This window comes from Pongo pygmaeus, chromosome 5, assembly GCF_028885625.2.
Source record: "Pongo pygmaeus isolate AG05252 chromosome 5, NHGRI_mPonPyg2-v2.0_pri, whole genome shotgun sequence".
In the NCBI taxonomy this organism is placed as follows: Eukaryota; Metazoa; Chordata; class Mammalia; order Primates; family Hominidae; genus Pongo; species Pongo pygmaeus.
In genome coordinates this window covers 56,775,325-56,793,767 of record NC_072378.2, presented here as the reverse complement: position 1 = coordinate 56,793,767, position 18,443 = coordinate 56,775,325, and the positions used below count along the sequence as shown (strand labels likewise).

Sequence of the window (18,443 nt, the reverse complement as noted above, 5' to 3'; positions counted from 1 at the left end):
AATTGGTTTGGCTAGGACTTCCAGTACTATGTTGTAGAGAAGTAGTGAGACTGGGCACCCTTGTTTCTTCCTGATCTTAGAGGAAAAGCTTTCAGCTTTTAACCATTAGTATAATGTTAGCTGTGGATTTGTCATATATGGCTTTTATTATGTTGAAGTTCATTCATTCCATGCCTAATTTGTTGAGTTTTTTAAATTACAAAATGATGGAGAATTTTGTCAGATGCTTTTGTTTTGGCATGTATTTAGATGATCGTATAATTTTATTCTTTGTTTTTAATGTGGTATATCATGTTTATTGATTTACCTATGTTGGACCATGCTTGCATCTCAGGGATAAATCCCACTAGGTTGTGCATATGACACTTTGAATGTACTGTTGAATTTAGTTTACTAGTAGGTTATTGAGAAATTTTACATCCATGTTCATCAGCGCCTGTGATTTTTTTTCTTGTAGTGTTCTTGTCTGGCTTTGTTATTAGGGTAAAGCCAGCCTCATAAAATGAGTTTGAAGTATTTTCTTTAATTTTTTGGAAGAGTTTGGGGAGAATTGGCATTAATTCTCCTTTTAAAGTCTAATAGAATTCATCATGAAGCTGTCTGGTCCTGGACCTTTCTTTGTTGAGAGGTTTTGTTTATTGATTTAATCTTTTTACTAGTTACAGGTCTGTTAGGATTTTGTATTTCATCATCATTCAGTTTTGGTAAGTTTTAAGTTTCTAGAAATTTATTTATGTTATGCAGTTTGTTAGCATGTAATTTTTATAATAGTCTCATAATTTTTTGTGTCTCTGAAGTATCATTTATAATGGCTCCTCTTTAATTATAATTTTATTTATTCAAGTTGTCTCTCTTTTTTTTTTTCTTAGTATTTTAAGTTAACTAAAATAGATATGAAAATACTCACAATTCTGCCCCTCTTTCCCTCCCCCACCACATTTGTTTCAGGAAGACAGAGAGACTGGGGCTCAGATTCTTAAAACCAGGGAGATACTATTCCTGATATTGTAGAAATTTCAACACTATTTTTACTTTTGGGAAAAGAACAACAAAAGACAAAAACTTTTAGCACCTAAATACACAAAATGTGGTCAATGGACCAGCAGAATCAGCATCACCTGGGAGCTTGCTAGAAGTTGTTTTAGTATGTTTTCTATTGCTTGTAAGAGAATACTCAAAACTGCATAATTTATAAAGAAAAAAATTATTTCTTATGGAGGCTGAGAAATCCAAGGTCAAGAGGCACATCTGGTGAGGCCTCCATGCTTGTGGGGACTCTCTGCAGAGTCACAAGGCTGCAGAGGGCATCACATGGTGAGGGGACTGAGCATACTAGCTGAGGTCTCTCTTACTTTTTTCATAAAGCCACTAGTCCCATTCCTATGCTAGTCCATTAATTTATTAATTTATTAATCCACTAATCTGTGACTGGATTAACCCATTCAAAAAGGCAGAGCCCTCATGACCCAATCACCTTTTAAAAGCCCTGACTCTCAGTACTGCTGCATTAAGGATTAAGTTTTAACATGAATTTTGGAGGGGACAAACATTCAAACCGTAGCCAAAATGAAGACCCTTCATCTACAAACTAAAGCTAAGTAATCAGTATCTACATTTTAATAAGATCTCTAAGTGATTTTTATACACCTTAACATTTGAGAAAAGGGAATGCTAAAGGTCACCTGATTACTCTGAGTATCAAGGCTTTATAATTTTTTGCTTGTAGAAATTCTGAGTTATACTACCCTATTTTGGGTTGCTAATTTGCTTCTCTACCAGGGAATAGGGAATTTTTTTCTTATTTATCATTTTGCATTGCCCCATACTAGAATTTATAAAACTTTGGTGCATGTTAGCATATGAGGAGATTCATTTATTTATTTTTAAAGAATAGTTGGTCCCTTCCCCTACAATCTGAAGCTACTGGATTAGGGTTAGGGCATCCATATGCTTAACACACTCCCTATTCAACTAAGTGTTAAAACTTGATAAGCCTAACTTCATTTGAAGTGTACATAAACATATGTATAATGAAATATTTATGAAACACACCAGTTTTAATGATTAAATAACATGGTAATAATATGCATTTAGTATCCTTTTGTATCTTCTACTTTAATGATTGTCAATTTAAATTATAATAACATTAGGGAATTAACTTTACCCAAAAAATCTGAATGAATTACATATACATAGAAATACTGAGATGTTTTTGGTAGAGGAGCTTAATAACTTAATTTTGAAGCTTTTGGGAAGAAAGGTGGTGAAAATTTATTAGGACATGTTGTTACCATAAAACAGGACATCCTGGTGATGACTCATCAAAAATGCCTCTCAGCTGGGCATGGTGGCTCACGCCTGGAATCCCAGCACTTTGGGATCATGAGGTCAAGAAATCAAGACCATCCTGGCCAATATGGTGAAACCCAGTCTCTACTAAAAATACAAAAGTTAACTGGGCATGGTGTCGCACACCTGTAGTCCCAGCTAATTGGGAGGCTGAGGGAGGAGAATCGCTTGAGCCCGGGAGGTGGAGGCTGCAGTGAGCTGAGATACCGCCACTGCAGTCCAGCCTGGTGACAGAGTGAGACTCCTTCTCCAAAAAAAAAAAAAAAAAAAAAAAAAAGCCTCCTTTTGGACCTTTATAACTCTTTATGCAGAGGGGCAGGCCTAATTTGGAAATTGACAGTAATGTACTGATTTTTTTTCATTGAAGTATAATTTATAGACAATAAATTATACAGATATAACACATCTGGTTTAATTGCCTTAGATGAGTTCATATATCTGAATACTGACTTTGCAAACGTAGCCTATATCTGTTACCCAGGAAGTTTACTTGTGCCACTTTCAGGCAAAGGTTTCCGGATTTCTAACACCATAGATTAGTTTTGCCTGTTTTGGGGCTCCATACAACTAGAAACATACTGTATGCATTATTTTGTGTCTGGCTTCTTTTATTAAATACAATGTATTTTAAATTTATTCATGTTGTTTCCTATAACAGTTCATGATTTTTTGATTGCTGATTAGTATTTCTTTTTTTAAATTTTTTAATTTTTATTTTTTATTATACTTTAAGTTCTGGGATATATCAACAGAATGTGCAGTTTTGTTACATAGGTATACAAATGCCAGGGTGGTTTGCTGCACCCATCAACCCGTCACCTACATTGGGAATTTCTCCTAATGCTATCCGTAGGCCCCCACCCCCTGACAGGCCCTGGAGTGTGATATTACCCTCCCTGTATCCATGTGTTCTCATTGTTCAACTCCCACTTATGAGTGAGAACATGCGGTGTTTGATTTTCTGTTCTTGGAATAGTTTGCTGATAATGATGATTCCCAGCTTCATCTATGTCCCTGCAAAGGACATGAACTCATCCTTTTTTATGGCTGCATAGTATTCCATGGTGTATATGTGCCACATTTTCTTAATCCAGTCTATCATTGATGGACATTTGGGTTGGTTCCAAGTCTTTGCCATTGTGAATAGTGCTGCAATAAACATACGTGTGCATATGTCCCTACAATAGAATGATTTATAATCCTGGGATTGCTGGGTCAAATGGTATTTCTAGTTCTAGATCCTTGAGGAATCACCACACTGTCTTCCACAATGGTTGAACTAATTTACAATCCCACAAACAGCGTAAAAGCATTCCTATTTCTCCACATCCTCTCCAGCATCTGTTGTTTCTTGACTTTTTAATGATTGTCATTCTAACTGGCATGAGATGGTATCTCATTGTGGTTTTGATTTGTATTTCTCTAATGACCAGTAATGATGAGCTCTTTTCATATGCTTGTTGGCTGCATAAATGTCTTCTTTTGAGAAATGTCTGTTCTTATCCTTTGTCCACTTTTTGATGGGGTTGTTTTTTTTTTTTTTCTTGTAAATTTGTTTAAGTTCTTTGTAGATTCTGGATATTAGCCCTTTGTCAGTTGGATAGATGGATAGATTGCAAAAATTTTCTCCCATTCTGATGGTAGTTTCTTTTTCTATGCAGAAGCTCTTTAGTTTAATTAGATCCCATTTGTCAATTTTAGCATTTGTTGCCATTGCTTTTGGTATTTCAGTCATGAAGTCTTTGCCCATGCCTATGTCCTGAATGGTATTGCCTAGGTTTTCTTCTGGGATTTTTATGGTTTAAGGTCTTATGTTTAAGTCTTTAATCTATCTTGAGTTGATTTTTGTATATGGTGTAAAGAAGGGGTCCAGTTTCACTTTTCTGCATATGGCTAGCTAATTTTCCCAACACAATTTATTAATAGGGAATCTTTTCCCTGTTGCTTGTTTGTGTCAGATTTGTCGAAGATAAGATGGTTGTAGATGTGTGGTTTTATTTCTGAGGCCTCTGTTCTGTTCCATTGGTCTATATATCTGTTTTGTTGCCAGTACCATGCTGTTTTGGTTACTGTAGCCTTGTAGTATAGTTTGGAGTCAGGTAGCATGATGCCTCCAACTTTGTTCTTTTTGCTTAGGATTGTCTTGGTTATGCGGGCTTTTTTTTGGTTCTATATGAAGTTTAAAGTAGTTTTTTCCAGTTCTGTGAAGAAAAGCAATGGGCAGTGTGGCCATTTTCATGATACTGATTCTTCCTTTCCATGAGCATGGACTGTTTTTCCATTTGTTTGTTCTCTCTTATTTCCTTGAGCAGTGGTTTGTAGTTCTTCTTGAAAAGGTCCTTCCCTTGTAAGTTGTATTCCTAGGTATTTTATTCTTTTTGTAGCAATAGTGAATGGGAGTTCACTCATGATTTGGCTCTCTGGATTTTTCTTTTTTTTTTTTGAGATAGAGTCCTGCCCTGTCATCCAGGCTGGAGTGCTGTGGTGTGATCTCAGCTCGCTGCAACCTCTGCTTCCCTGGTTCAGGCATTTCTCCTGCCTCAGCCTCCCCAGTAGCTGGGATTACAGGCAACTGCCACCATACCTGACTTTTTTTTTTTTTGTATTTTTAGTAGAGATGGGTTTCACCATGTTGGTCAGGCTGGTCTTGAACTCCTGACCTCGTGATCCGCCCACCTCTGCCTCCCAAAGTGCTGGGATTATTGGCTTTCTGTTTGTCTGTTATTGGTGTATGGGAATACTTGTGCTTTTTGCACATTGATTTTGTATCCTGAGACTTTGTTGAGGTGCTTACCAGCTTAAGAAGATTTTGAGCTGAGACAATAGGGTTTTCTAAATATACAATCTTGTCATCTGCAAACCGAGACAATTCAACTTCCCCTCTTCATATTTGAATACCCAATATTTCTTTCTCTTGCCTGATTGCCCTGGCCAGAAGTTCCAATACTATGTTGAATAGGAATGGTGAGAGAGGGCATCCTTGTCTTTGCCGGTTTTCAAAGGGAATGCTTCCAGTTTTTGCCCATTCAGTATGATATTGGCTGTGGGTTTGTCATAAATAGCTCTTATTATTTTGAGATACGTTCCATTGATACCTAGCTTATGGAGAGTTTTTAGCATGAAGGGGTGTTGACTTTTGTTGAAGGCCTTTTCTGCACCTATTGAGATAATCATGTGGTTTTTGGCATTGGTGCTGTTTCTGTGATGAATCACATTTATTGATTTGCATATGTTGAACCAGCCTTGCATCCCAGGGATGAACCTGACTTGATTGTGGTGGATAAGGTTTTTAATGTGCTGCTGGATTCGGTTTGCCAGTATTTTATTGAGGATTTTTGCGTCGATGTTCATCAGGGATATTTGCCTGAAATTTTCTTTTTTTGTTGTGTCTCTGCCAGGTTTTGGTATCAGGATGATGCTGGCCTCATGAAATGAGTTACGGAGGATTCCCTCTTTTTCTATTGTTTGGAATAGTTTCAGAAGGAATGGTACCAGCTCCTCTTTGTATCTCTGGCAGAATTTGGCTGTGAATCCATCTGGTCCTGTACTTTTTTGGTTGGTAGGCTATTAATTACTGCCTCAATTTCAGAACTTGTTATTGGTCTATTCAGGGATTCGACTTTTTCCTGGTTTAGACGTGGGAGGGTGTATGTGTCCAGGAATTTATCCATTTCTTCTAGATTTTCTAATTTATTTGTGTAGACATGTTTATAGTAGTCTCTGATGGTAGTTTGTATTTCTGTGAGATCAGTGGTGATATCCCCTATATCATTTTTTATTGCATCTATTTGATTCTTCTCTCTTTTCTTCTTTATTAGTCTTGCTAGCAGTCTGTCTATTTTGTTGATCTTTTCAAAAAACCAGCTCCTGGATTCATTGATTTTTTGAAGGGTTTTTCGTGTCTCTATTTCCTTCAGTTCTGCTCTGATCTTAGTTATTCCTTGTCTTCTGCTAGCTTTTGAATTTGTTTCTTCATAGTGTCTATGGTCTTTACAATTTTGTATGTTTTTGCAGTGGCTGCTACCAGTTTTTCCTTGCCATGTTTAGTGCTTCCTTCAGGAGCTCTTGTAAGGCAGACCTGGTGGTGATAAAATCTCTCAGCATTTGCTTGTCTCTAAGGGATTTTATTTCTCCTTAGCTTATGAAGCTTAGTTTGGCTGGACATGAAATTCTGGGTTGAAAATTGTTTTCTTTAAGAATGTTGAATATTGGTCCCCACTCTCTTCTGGCTTATAGGGTTTCTGCTGAGAGATCCACTGTTAGTCTGATGGGCTTCCGTTTATGGGTAACCTGACCTTTCTCTCTGGCTGCCCTTAACATTTTTTCATTCATTTCAACCTTGGTGAAACTGACGATTATATGTCTTGGGGTTGCTCTTCTCAAGGAGTATCTTTGTGGTGTTCTCTGTATTTCCTGAATTTGAATGTTGGCCTGTCTTGCTAGGTTGGAGAAGTTCTCCTGGAAAATACCCTGAAGTGTGTTTTCCAACTTGGTTCCATTCTCCCTGTCACTTTCAGGTACATCAATCAAATATAGATTTGGTCTTTTCACATAGTCCCATATTTCTTGGAGGCTTTATTCATTCCTTTTTATTCTTTTTTCTCTAATCTTGTCTCTTCACTTTATTTCATTAAGTTGATCTTCAATTTCTGATATCCTTACTTCCGCTTGATTGATTCAGCTATTGATACTTGCGTATGTTTCATGACGTTCTCGTGCTGTGTTTTTCAGCTCCATCAGGTCATTTATATTCTTCTCTAAACTGGTTATTCTAGTTATCAATTCCTCTAACCTTTTTTCAAGGTTCTTAGCTTCCTTACATTGGGTTAGAACATGTTCCTTTAGCTTGAAGGAGTTTGTTATTACCCACCTTCTGAAGCTACTTCTGTCAATTTGTCAAACTCATTCTCTGTCCAGTTTTGTTCCCTTGCTGGCGAGGAGTTGTGATCCTTTGGAGAAGAAGAGATGTTCTGGTTTTTGGAATTTTCAGCCTTTTTGCACCGGTTTCTCCCCATTTTTGTGGATTTATCTACCTTTGGTCTTTGATGTTGGTGACCTTCAGATGGGGTCCTTGAGTGGACGTGCTATTCCTTTCTGTTTGTTAGTTTTCCTTCTGACAGTCAGGCCTGTCTGCTGCAGGTCAGCTGGAGTTTGCAGGAGGTCCATTCCACATCCTGTTTGCCTGGATATCACCAGTGGAGTCTGCAGAACAGCAAAGATTGCTGCCTGTTCTTTCACCTTTCCAGGGAGGCTTTGTCCCAGAGGGGCACCTGCCAGATGCCAGCCAGAGCTCTTCTGTATGAGGTGTCTGTCGGTGCCTACTGAGGACCCAGGGTACACGGGCATCAGGGACCCATGTGAGGAGGCAGTCCGACCCTTAGCAGAGCTCAAAGGCTGCGCTGGCAGGTCCACTGATCTCTTCAGAGCCATCAGGCAGGGAAATTTAAGTCTGCTGAAGCTGTGCCCACAGCCGCCCTTCCCCCAGGTGCTCTGTCCAGGGAGATGGGAGTTTTATCTATAAGTTTCTGACTGGCGCTGCTGCCTTATTTTCAGAGATACCCTGCCCAGAGCTGCTGAGTAGTATTTCGTTGTATGAATGTATCACACAACTTGTATTTTTATTGTCCTGTTGATAGCATTTGAGTTATTTTTAGTTTGGAATTATTATGAATAAAACTACTGTAAACATTGCTGAAGTCTTTTGCTGTGGACACACAATTTCATTTCTCTAGGCTACATATCTAGTAGAAAAATCATTGGCCATAGTTTAACTTTATAAGAAACTTTACCTAACAGTTCTCTAAAGTGATTACATCCATTTTCAATCTCACCAACAATGTATGAATTCCAATTTCTTCACATATACTTGTAAACATTGGATATTATCAGTGTTTTAATTTTAGCTATTTTTGTAGGTGTGAAATCATATCTTATTGTGGTTTTACTGTGCATTTCCCTGATGGCTAGTGATGGTCTATTTTATGTGCTTATAGGCCATTTCTGTATCTTCTTTTGTAATGTGTCTGTTCAAGATCTTTTACTCGTTTAAAAAATTGTTTTGTTTTTCTTTTTATTATCTATATGTTTTCTGATATGAGTCATTTGTCAGAAATATTTAATGCAAACATTGGCTTGCATTCTTAAATGGTGTCTTTTAAGGAATGGAAATGTTTAATTTTGATGAAATCTCATGTACTTATTTTAAAACTGCTAGTGGTTTTTGTGTCCTAAGAAATATTCATCTTAATCCTAAAGTTGTGAAGGTACTGTCTTATGTTTTTTCTTTGAAGACTTATAGTTTTAGTTTTTACATTTAGATCTATGTTCCATTTAATTTTCTTACGTGAAATGAGGTAGGAGTTCAGGTTCATTTTATTCCACGTGTTTATTCAGTTGATTCAGCAATGTTTGTTGAAAAGACTTTCCTTTTCTATCCAACTACTTTGACATTTTTGTTGAAAATCAATCAGTTGACCATGTAAGTGTGGGTCTGTTACCGAAACTCTATTGTGTCGTGTTCTATGCATATCTTTATGTCAATATAGTACCATACTTTCTTGATTTCTGTAGCTTATAGTAAATTGCTATGGTTTGGATGTTCGCCCCCTCTGAAACTCATGTTGAAACTTAATCTCCAGTGTAAAGGTACTGGGAGGTGGGTCCTTTAAGAGGTGATTGGGTCATGAGGGTTCTGTTCTCATGGGTAGATACATCTTTTTCATGGGTTAGTTGATTAATGGGTTACCATAGGAGTGGGTTAGTTATCAGGAAAGTAGTTCTGTTATAAAAAGCCAGGTAGGTTCTCTCTCCTGAGCCCTCTCACCATGTGGTAGCCTGCACCACATTGACACTCTGCAGAAAACCCCTACCCAGCTGTAAGGCCCTCACCAGATTTCGCCCTTAGACCTTGGACTTTCCAGCCTTCAGAACTATAAAAAATAAATGTATTTTCTTTATAAATTACTCTATCTCAGGCATTCAGTTATAACAACAGAAAGCAGACTGACATAAGTCAGTATCAGATAATATCAGTTCTCCAACTTTGTTATTAAGAGAGTTCTTTTTCAAGACTGTTCCAATTCAAAATCATTTGCATTTTATATCTGTTTTAGAATATTTGTTAATTAAAAAAATTGGGATTTTGTTGAATCTATAGACCATTTGTGGAGGGTGGACATGTTAATAATATTGAGTCTTTTAATTCTGAATAGGGATTTCTCCATTTATTTGGTTTCTTTAATTTTGCAATGTTTCAGTACAGAGGTCTTTCCATATTTCATTAGCTTTATTTCCACATTTATAATACTTTTGATACTATTCAAAATGGTATTTTTTCCCAATAAAGAAACCATTAATCTTGTGTCTTGTGACCTTGCTAAATTCACTTTGTTCTACTATTGTTTTTGTAGATTCCACTTTCTGTGTAGATTATCATGTTTTCCATAAATAATGACGGTTTTATTTTTTCCTTTGTAATCTTTACATGTTTTATTTCTCATTTGTGCCCGTGGCTGTAGCTAGAACTCCCTGTACATTTTTGAATAGAGATGGTATGAGAATGTATCCTTAGCTACTTACTGATTTAAGAAGAAAAGAATTTAGTATTTCACAACTCAATGTGATGTTATATGTAGATTTTTTATAGACAGCATTCATATTCATAGGTTAAGTCCTACTCTTAGTTTGCTGAAAGTTTTATCATAAATTAGTGTTAAATTTTGTTAGGAACTTTTGATCCATAAATTGAGATGTTCATGTGATTTTTTTTCTAGTCTCTTATCATAGTACATTATATAAGTTGAATTTTGAATGTTAAACCAATCTTGCATCTCTCTAATAAATCCCCCATGGTCATCATATTTTAAATTATATTGCTAGATTTAATTAGCTAGTATTTTTTTATAGATTTTTATATCCTTGTTCATAAAGAATAGTGGAAAATTTACTTGTATGCTAAATCAATGGACTATAATTTTCTTACTTTGTAATATCTTTGTCTAGGTTTTTTTTTAAATTAGGGTTATGTTGGCCTCATAATAAAAATTGGGGGGGAGTTCACTTCTCCTTTATTTTCATTTAATTCCACCAAAACAAATAGTTTTATTTTATTTTTTTCCCTTGACTGTTTTGTAGAAATTGTTGGAAGAAATTACTGGTGAAGCTATCTGGACCAGGAGTTTTCTTTGTGGGAATGTTTTTGATTAATAATTTAACTTCTTTAACAAATAATTGGACCAATTTCAATAAATAGTGTTTTTCACAGACTTTGTTCATTTCACCTGTCCACTTACCCTTTTAATGTTTATACGATCTATAGTGGTGCTTTCTATTTGAATAGTGACTTAGGCAATTATTTATGTTTTCTCTGTTGTTTCTTTGTTATAATTACTAAGGCATATCAGTATATTTATTTGTCCAAAGAATTAACTTTTTAATTATTTATTTTTTAATTGTCTTTCAAATTTATATTTCATAGTTTTTTTCTACCTTTTCTACTTTTCTACTTTTTTTCTACTTTTTTATTGTACTTCTTCTAGCTTCTTAAGGTGGAAGCTTAGATATTGGTTTCTTTTTTTTAATATATGCTTTTAAAGCTGAAATTTCTCTGTAAGTGCTGCTTTAGCTGTATCACAAAATATTTGATTTAAAAAATTATTCAGTTTGAAATATTTAAAAACTTTTCCTTTGACTTTTTAAAACTTGTGGATTATTTAGAAGCATGTTGCTTAATTTCAAAGTATTTTAGGACTTTCACTTCTGAAAATCTGTAGGACAACTACAGATCCTACAGATAATAGAAAGATGATAAGTGGACAGGTGAAATAGCCAAAGTCCTAGAAAAATACTATTTATTGAAACTGGTCCAATTATCTATTAATAAGTTACATTTTTAATAAAAAGCTTTTCCACAAAACTTCATATCCAGATGCCATCGCCAATATTTTCTAATTAAATGCCCTTTGGTCAAGGAACATAATCTGTATGGTTTCAATTTTTTGAAATCTGAGACTTGTTTTCTCTCCAGCATATTGTCTTTTTGGTGACTGTTTCATATGCGTTACAAAACAATGTGTCTTCTGTTGTTAGTTGGAGTGTTTCGTAAATATTAACTAGGTGAAGCTGGTTAATAATAGTGTTGTCCAAACCTTCTGTTCCACTACTAATTTTTTTCTGGTCTAATTAAATAATACTGAGGGCTGGATATTAAAACTTCACATTATTTTTAATGTTTCTCTGCTTATTTTTTTCATTTTTTGTTTCATATATTTAGAAGCTTTAATATTAGATGGCTACACATTTAGGATTTCTATCTCTTTCTGATTGAATGCTCAGTTTATTACCAGAAAATTTCTGTCTAAAATTCTTACTGCTGTCCCTCTGTAGGTAATGTATCACTTTTCCCCTGGCCAGTTTTAAGAATTTTATATTTTATTTTGATTTTCAGTTGATTGAATATGATGTATGTAGGTATGATTTACTTTGTGTCTCGCTTGGGGTTTGCTGAAGTTCTTTGATCTGAGAATTGGCAGCTTTCATTAATTTGGAAAATTTTTGGCCATGTCTTTTCAAATATTTCTTCATTCTCTCCTTTTCACCAGAAAAATTTACTTATATGCTAAATCAAGATCACTTGATATTGTTCCATAAGTTCTAGATGCTCTATTCCTTTTATCATGTTTTTATGCCTTGGGGTTTCATTTTTTGATAATTTCTATTGACTTATCTTCAAGTTTACTTATCTTTTCCTCCAATGGATGCAGGTAAACCCATTGTATAAACCATTTTCTGATGTTTGTTTAATTGCAAGCATTTTTCTTTGTATCTTTTTGTATAGTTTTAATCTGCCTTCTGAAATTTCCCACATCTTTGTACATGTTTTCCATCTTATTCACTAGATCCTTTAATGTATTTATCATTGCCATTTTACAAACACTTTTTGCTACTTCTGATATTTAGATAATCTTTGGATTTGCTTATGCTGTTTATCTCCTGATCAGAAATAAAAATTTCTTGCTTCTTTTCAAGTCTTGGCCACTGTTTTATATTTGAGGAAGTCTCTGGGTACCTGGATAGGAAGAGGGACAGACTCTCTCTAGGCTGTTCTATACTGTTTCCAACTTTCTATGTACTACTTATCTACTCCGTATATTTAGTTAAGGCTCACCAGATGGAACTGCTGAATGAAGGAATGCTTGTTGTGTAGCAGAGACTCCTCAGATTTCCAATCCGTTACACCAGCTTTGAGTGATTTTTTGCATGCTGTGGCAAATTCCTTTTCATCAGTATTCCCTTTCTGCCAGAGATTAAAGCAGTTGTGAATCACTTCTGTATGACGAAGGGTTAATAAATTCTGGAATTTTGTTCTTTTAGGTTTCTTTAAATTATTTCATTTCTGCTGGGCTTAAAAAGCCTATGAATTTGTACTTTATCTGGTATGTACTCGTTGTTGTGAATGACAGTCTCTTGCAACTTTCTACATTCTAACCAGAAATGAAGTTCTTGAACTTATTTTAGATGGTGTATGAAAATTATATAACTGAGTGTTTATGAATTAAATAAAACAGGTCTTAATGTTTACAATTACATCTTATTTTAAAAATTAAATTCTATCAGCTGTATCTTAGAAATATTTTCACTAAATACTCTTTGAGTGTCCCTTAAATACAAACCCACATTTAAAAGAAAAATGTTTGCTAATATTCAGATAGTAAAAAGAATGAGATAAGGTTCTACAGGCTGTGCCCAAAGGATAAATTCAAGTAAATATTTTGCAAAAAGCTCAAATTTTAGAAAATGTGTATGCTTTTCTGAAGACAATTATGAATGAAGGTTTATCATGGTCTTTAGCCACTATTCATTGTCCTCCTGCATTAATATATTTAACATTTGGCCATTTTAAACAGATTTAAGTTAATTCTAATAGTCACAAAATTAGCTGTACTTCAATTGGCTCTTGTAATTTCAAAACATAAATGTATAATGGCTAGATGTTGACTTTAATTAATAAATTTAACTTGACTTTTTTTTTCCCCCAGGAATCCTAAAACCAAAATATTAGAACGAAAACAGAAACATGGCTCACTATATTACCTTTCTCTGCATGGTTTTGGTGCTGCTTCTTCAGAATTCTGTGTTAGCTGAAGATGGGGAAGTAAGATCAAGTAAGAACTATCAGCATTGTCCTTTTTGTTATCAACAAATTAATCTGGAAATTAAACTAGGAGAGTTCAAGTAATGGTTTTAAGGATCTCATTCTTACTGTCTTTGATTCTGTAACTCCCTAAAATAAATGAATTGCTATGTTACTCATTAACTGAGAAGAAAAGCTTCCCTCAGAGATAATTTTGAGATGACTCTATGGCAATAGTTTATTCAATTAACACATCAAGCTTTGGAACAAACAGTCTGGTATTGAGTCCATGTTCAGACACTTTTGAGCTGCATGATTGGAAGATAAAGAAAACCTTCTAGTTTGGTTATCAGGACTGAATGAGATAATGCATGTCAAAGGCTTAGCACAGTACATCTCAGTGAATGTTATTATTGCCTGTAGGAAAGCTTGCCTATAGAGATAAAGAGCTATATTAATTATAGTTCTGTTACCCAGACTATCATTAGAGATAGCACACTTTAAAAAAAAAAAGTTTGCTTATGTTCACATTTTAAAACTCATAAGCATCCTACTATAAATTAACTAAGGTCTCTATGAAAGTTAAATGAGATGGTTTGACAATTTGATTCAACTTGGTTTAAAATTTATTAATACAATAATATTTAAAGCTTGATTAACACTTTTATAGTTTAATTCATGCAATCACTCTATAATGTGGATACCCTTTCTTTTGTTTTTTCTTGGATGGGAAAAGGGATTTTAATAAGTTAAGGGGCTTACCTAGTATCATGCAGCTTGTGAGGGCAGTAACTAGTATTTGAACCATGTTTTTGCTCTTCAATCCCATTCCTTTTCTATGATGTCATTCATCTCTCTAAGGAAGAGGTTCTCAGGACGGATATTATGTCTAGGGCTTATAAATGGCATTATTTGCTTGTATGCCCATGCTCTTGACTGACTTTACAGTTATGAAATACATGCTCTGTGGCCCTGTGACAAGGAGAAGGGTAGGAAGGGCCAAGAATAACCCTCTTAGAGTGAAAACCACTGAATCAGGTGGCACACAAACACTAACAGCTTCAGACAACAATGAATCTCAGTGTTTAGGAAGGGCCAACATTGAAAAGCTCCACCAACAAGCTTTTCTATCCTTTTGTCTCCCCACAAAAAAAACCCAAAAAACAAAAAACAATAAAAGCATAACCCTTTAATCCTAGTCCATCCAGCTTCCAAGCTTCCAAAAATAACAGAAAAATTGCATTCCCTTGGGTTAGCAAGTTTGACTCTGGACAGAACTCCATTTCTGCTGTCCCTACCTTGACCTCTGGGAGTGGCCACCATGGCAGAGGTTGTTGGAATTGTGTCCCTTACACCTTCTGAGGATACTACCACCTGCAGTAGAGCACTTTAGGAATAATGTCATAATCACAGATACATTTTTGAGACAAATCCATATTTTGGCAATTCTTTTTATTTTTGGAACTTCTTGGCTGCTATAAATTTAGGAGGGGATGGCAAACTAACTGTGGAAGGTCAGGAAAGGTTTTATGATAAAGCTGACAGGCAATCAGGGATCTGAAACAAGAGTATTAGTCAGGTGAAGAGGAAGACATTCTAATAAAAGGGAAGAGCAACTGCAAAGGCCCAGAGTTGGGAGACTAACACAGACTAAAAGATAAACTGGTTTGTTGGGGCAATTCCAATAGTTTGGAATGGCTAACAGAATGCGCAGAAAAGAACAGCTATATTTGTCTTCTTCTCTAACTTCTGTACTTAAAGCAGCAATAATAGCTATTATTTATAGCCTGTATGATAATGAGATAATTTTATATTCATGCTTTGTTTTACATTTAGCATGTTAGCGTTTATAACAGGGGAAGTCTTTTTCTTTCCACAACTGCTTATAACTTGTTCAAATGTAACTTGCACCAAAGATGGTATTTTTTTTTTCCCCCAAAAGGACCTTAGGATGTGTTGACCACATGTGTTTCCTGGTATCTTGAAACAAGAATCTCTGTCTCTACTAAGCAAGGAATAGCTTTATACCTTTAACCATAGATTGTTAGTACAAGCTAATGTTCTGACTACATTATTCACTGAATATGAGACATCAGACCTTTAGAAACTCATCTTGGATATAATGCAAAAGTTGATTCATTGGGTGATCTTGGTTCATTTAACTTTTATCAACTATTATTATCTCAAAGATGAAATTTTATTGGCTAGCTAAGTCCTGGAGTTGGTAGAAAATTTGTTTTTAATTTTTTTCTCCCTATTCACTGGCTTATATTTTTGTAATATTTCAGGTTAGCATTAAGCTAAACATATTTCACTGACAATTTAAAATAAGCAATGATATTAGTGTATAGCTGAAACTCATATATTTAAAATCGCTCCCTTTTTGCTTTTTATATAAAAGATGTGCTATGGTGGTTTTCTTTTGCACTTAGGTTGTCGTACTGCTCCGACAGATTTAGTTTTCATCTTAGATGGCTCTTACAGTGTTGGCCCAGAAAACTTTGAAATAGTGAAAAAGTGGCTTGTCAATATCACAAAAAACTTTGACATAGGGCCGAAGTTTATTCAAGTTGGAGTGGTTCAATATAGTGACTACCCTGTTCTGGAGATTCCTCTCGGAAGCTATGATTCAGGAGAACATTTGACGGCAGCAGTGGAATCCATACTATACTTAGGAGGAAACACAAGGACAGGGAAGGCCATCCAGTTTGCACTCGATTACCTTTTTGCCAAGTCCTCACGATTTCTGACTAAGATAGCAGTGGTACTTACGGATGGCAAATCCCAAGATGACGTCAAGGATGCAGCTCAAGCAGCAAGAGATAGTAAGATAACATTATTTGCCATTGGTGTTGGTTCAGAAACAGAAGATGCCGAACTTAGAGCTATTGCCAACAAGCCTTCGTCTACTTATGTGTTTTATGTGGAAGACTATATTGCAATATCCAAAATAAGGGAAGTGATGAAGCAGAAACTTTGTGAAGGTAAGCCTTAAAATGCCTTAATATAATTTGGAAGCAATTAATAATTATGCTTTTTACATTTTGATATAATTTCCTCATTAACACTGGTGTAAATTGTTATATTTAATGTCAATTATAATGTTACAACATTTATAATGTTATAAATGTTATATTTATATTGTGAGCATAAATTTTTTGTGTTATATGTATTTAGGATAAATTTTGGTTTTTAGAAATAATTTACAAATCTATGTATGGAAAATACAATATTTTGTAACATTTATTATTTTTCCTTTCAATTATAGCATTTCTATTGTAGAAATTGCAGAAAAAAGGCACAAAGAATAAAAATATATATAAATCACACATAATCATATCACCCCTGTTAATGAGTTTTTCTGTACTTTACGTTCTAGTTTTTTTCCTTTTTTCCCCAGTGTATTTTAGTTTATCCTTCTGCCTAAATCAAGATACTATTGCATATATAATTTTGTACTTTATTTTTGTATTATATACTCTTGTGTATACAATTTTTATACTCTATTCACAGGGTAGCAGACAATTTCCTACTGTAATTTATTTTAAATTTTTCCTGTTTTTGTACATTTAGTTTATTTCTAAGTTTTGCTAATATAAATGACAAAAATGAATATTCTTGCACATAATTCTGAGCTAGAATTTCATTATTTCTTCAGAAAAAAAGCTTCAAATTACTGACATTTTTAAAGTTTGGGGAAAACATGTTAAAACTGCACTTTAAAAAGCTTAACTTCCCTTTCACAGAACATTTGAAAATAACAGTTTATTAATTATGTTCATATCATTTCATAAAATCTAACTTCATGTTCATGATAACTGCATGGTATGGGAAGGTCCCAGTTTTGGTAAATATTAATCCTATTAGGGCATAGATATGCTAATATTCAGATTATTTTAGGGGAGAGTAATTTTTTATATCTCTTATTTTTTAATATTATAGGCATTTAGTGTACCATATTAAAGTAATATTCATATAAAGTGAATATTAGTTTGTCTACAAAAACTCCCAAAGTGGGTGGCTTCACATTTGACAAAAAAAATCCTGTGTGTTTATGGGTTAGGAAACAAATTATATCATTAATTCCTCTGTTTTCTTCACATTTGCTTGTGGGATATGGTAGAGAAAAACATTTTTGAATTTTTGTATTTAAGAGACTACAGAAAATTAAACGTCTTCTTCCATGAAACTTTAAATAAAGGTACTGTAATAAATACAAATCACCACCACAGTTCTTCTTTTTATGAATCTCTAGTAGTTAGATTTTGTTGACATTTATCATACTGAACAGGCCAATGGCATTTAAATTTTTAATATGTGGTCATATTAGTTAGAATTCTTTGATTTTGAAGCCAGGTATATTTCATTCTTAAAACAGACTTTTCCTGGAGAAATTTCACTTATCATTCATTTTTATCTTTAAATATAAATGTAACTGATAAAATGTTTGTTCAATATTTGCTTCAGAGACTTTTTCTGTGGATCTGTATTTTGGTAAATGCATTCTATTCTAATGATTCTAACTACACATGAAAGAGTAGATGTGCTTTAAAGAGTTAAACATTCTTTTAGCTAAAATATATCATCTATAAACACAATCAAAATTGAAATCTTGCCAAATATATTTTCATCCACACTCAAAAAGATGTAAATAATTTATGTGTCTAATCAGTTCACATATCTGTTGCACAATAGCCATCTTTTAAAATGTTTTTGAAAATGCACTTATGGAATTTATATGGGTGTTCTGCACTTGACTTTTTTTTTTTTTGAGACAGAGTCTCGCTCTGTCACCCAGGCTGGAGTGCAGTGGTGCAATCTCGGCTCACTTCAAGTTCCGCCTCCTGGGTTCATGCCATTCTCCTGCCTCAGCCTCTCGAGTAGCTGCGACTACAGGCGCCCACCACTACGCCCGGCTAATTTTTTCTATTTTTTAGTAGAGAACGGGTTTCACCGTGTTAGC

At 34.6% G+C, this 18,443-nt stretch overlaps 1 protein-coding gene across 1 annotated transcript in view; it reads left to right on the top strand.

Annotated features, from left to right (window-relative positions):
• COL21A1 (collagen type XXI alpha 1 chain) overlaps positions 1–18,443 on the top strand; it is a 204,565-nt gene that overhangs the window by 58,751 nt on the left and 127,371 nt on the right. The window contains exons 2-3 of the mRNA XM_054493050.2: positions 13,386–13,511; positions 15,913–16,464. Coding sequence (XP_054349025.2) covers positions 13,424–13,511; positions 15,913–16,464 — 640 coding nt within the window. The 5' untranslated portion in view covers positions 13,386–13,423. The remainder of the gene's footprint in view (positions 1–13,385; positions 13,512–15,912; positions 16,465–18,443) is intronic.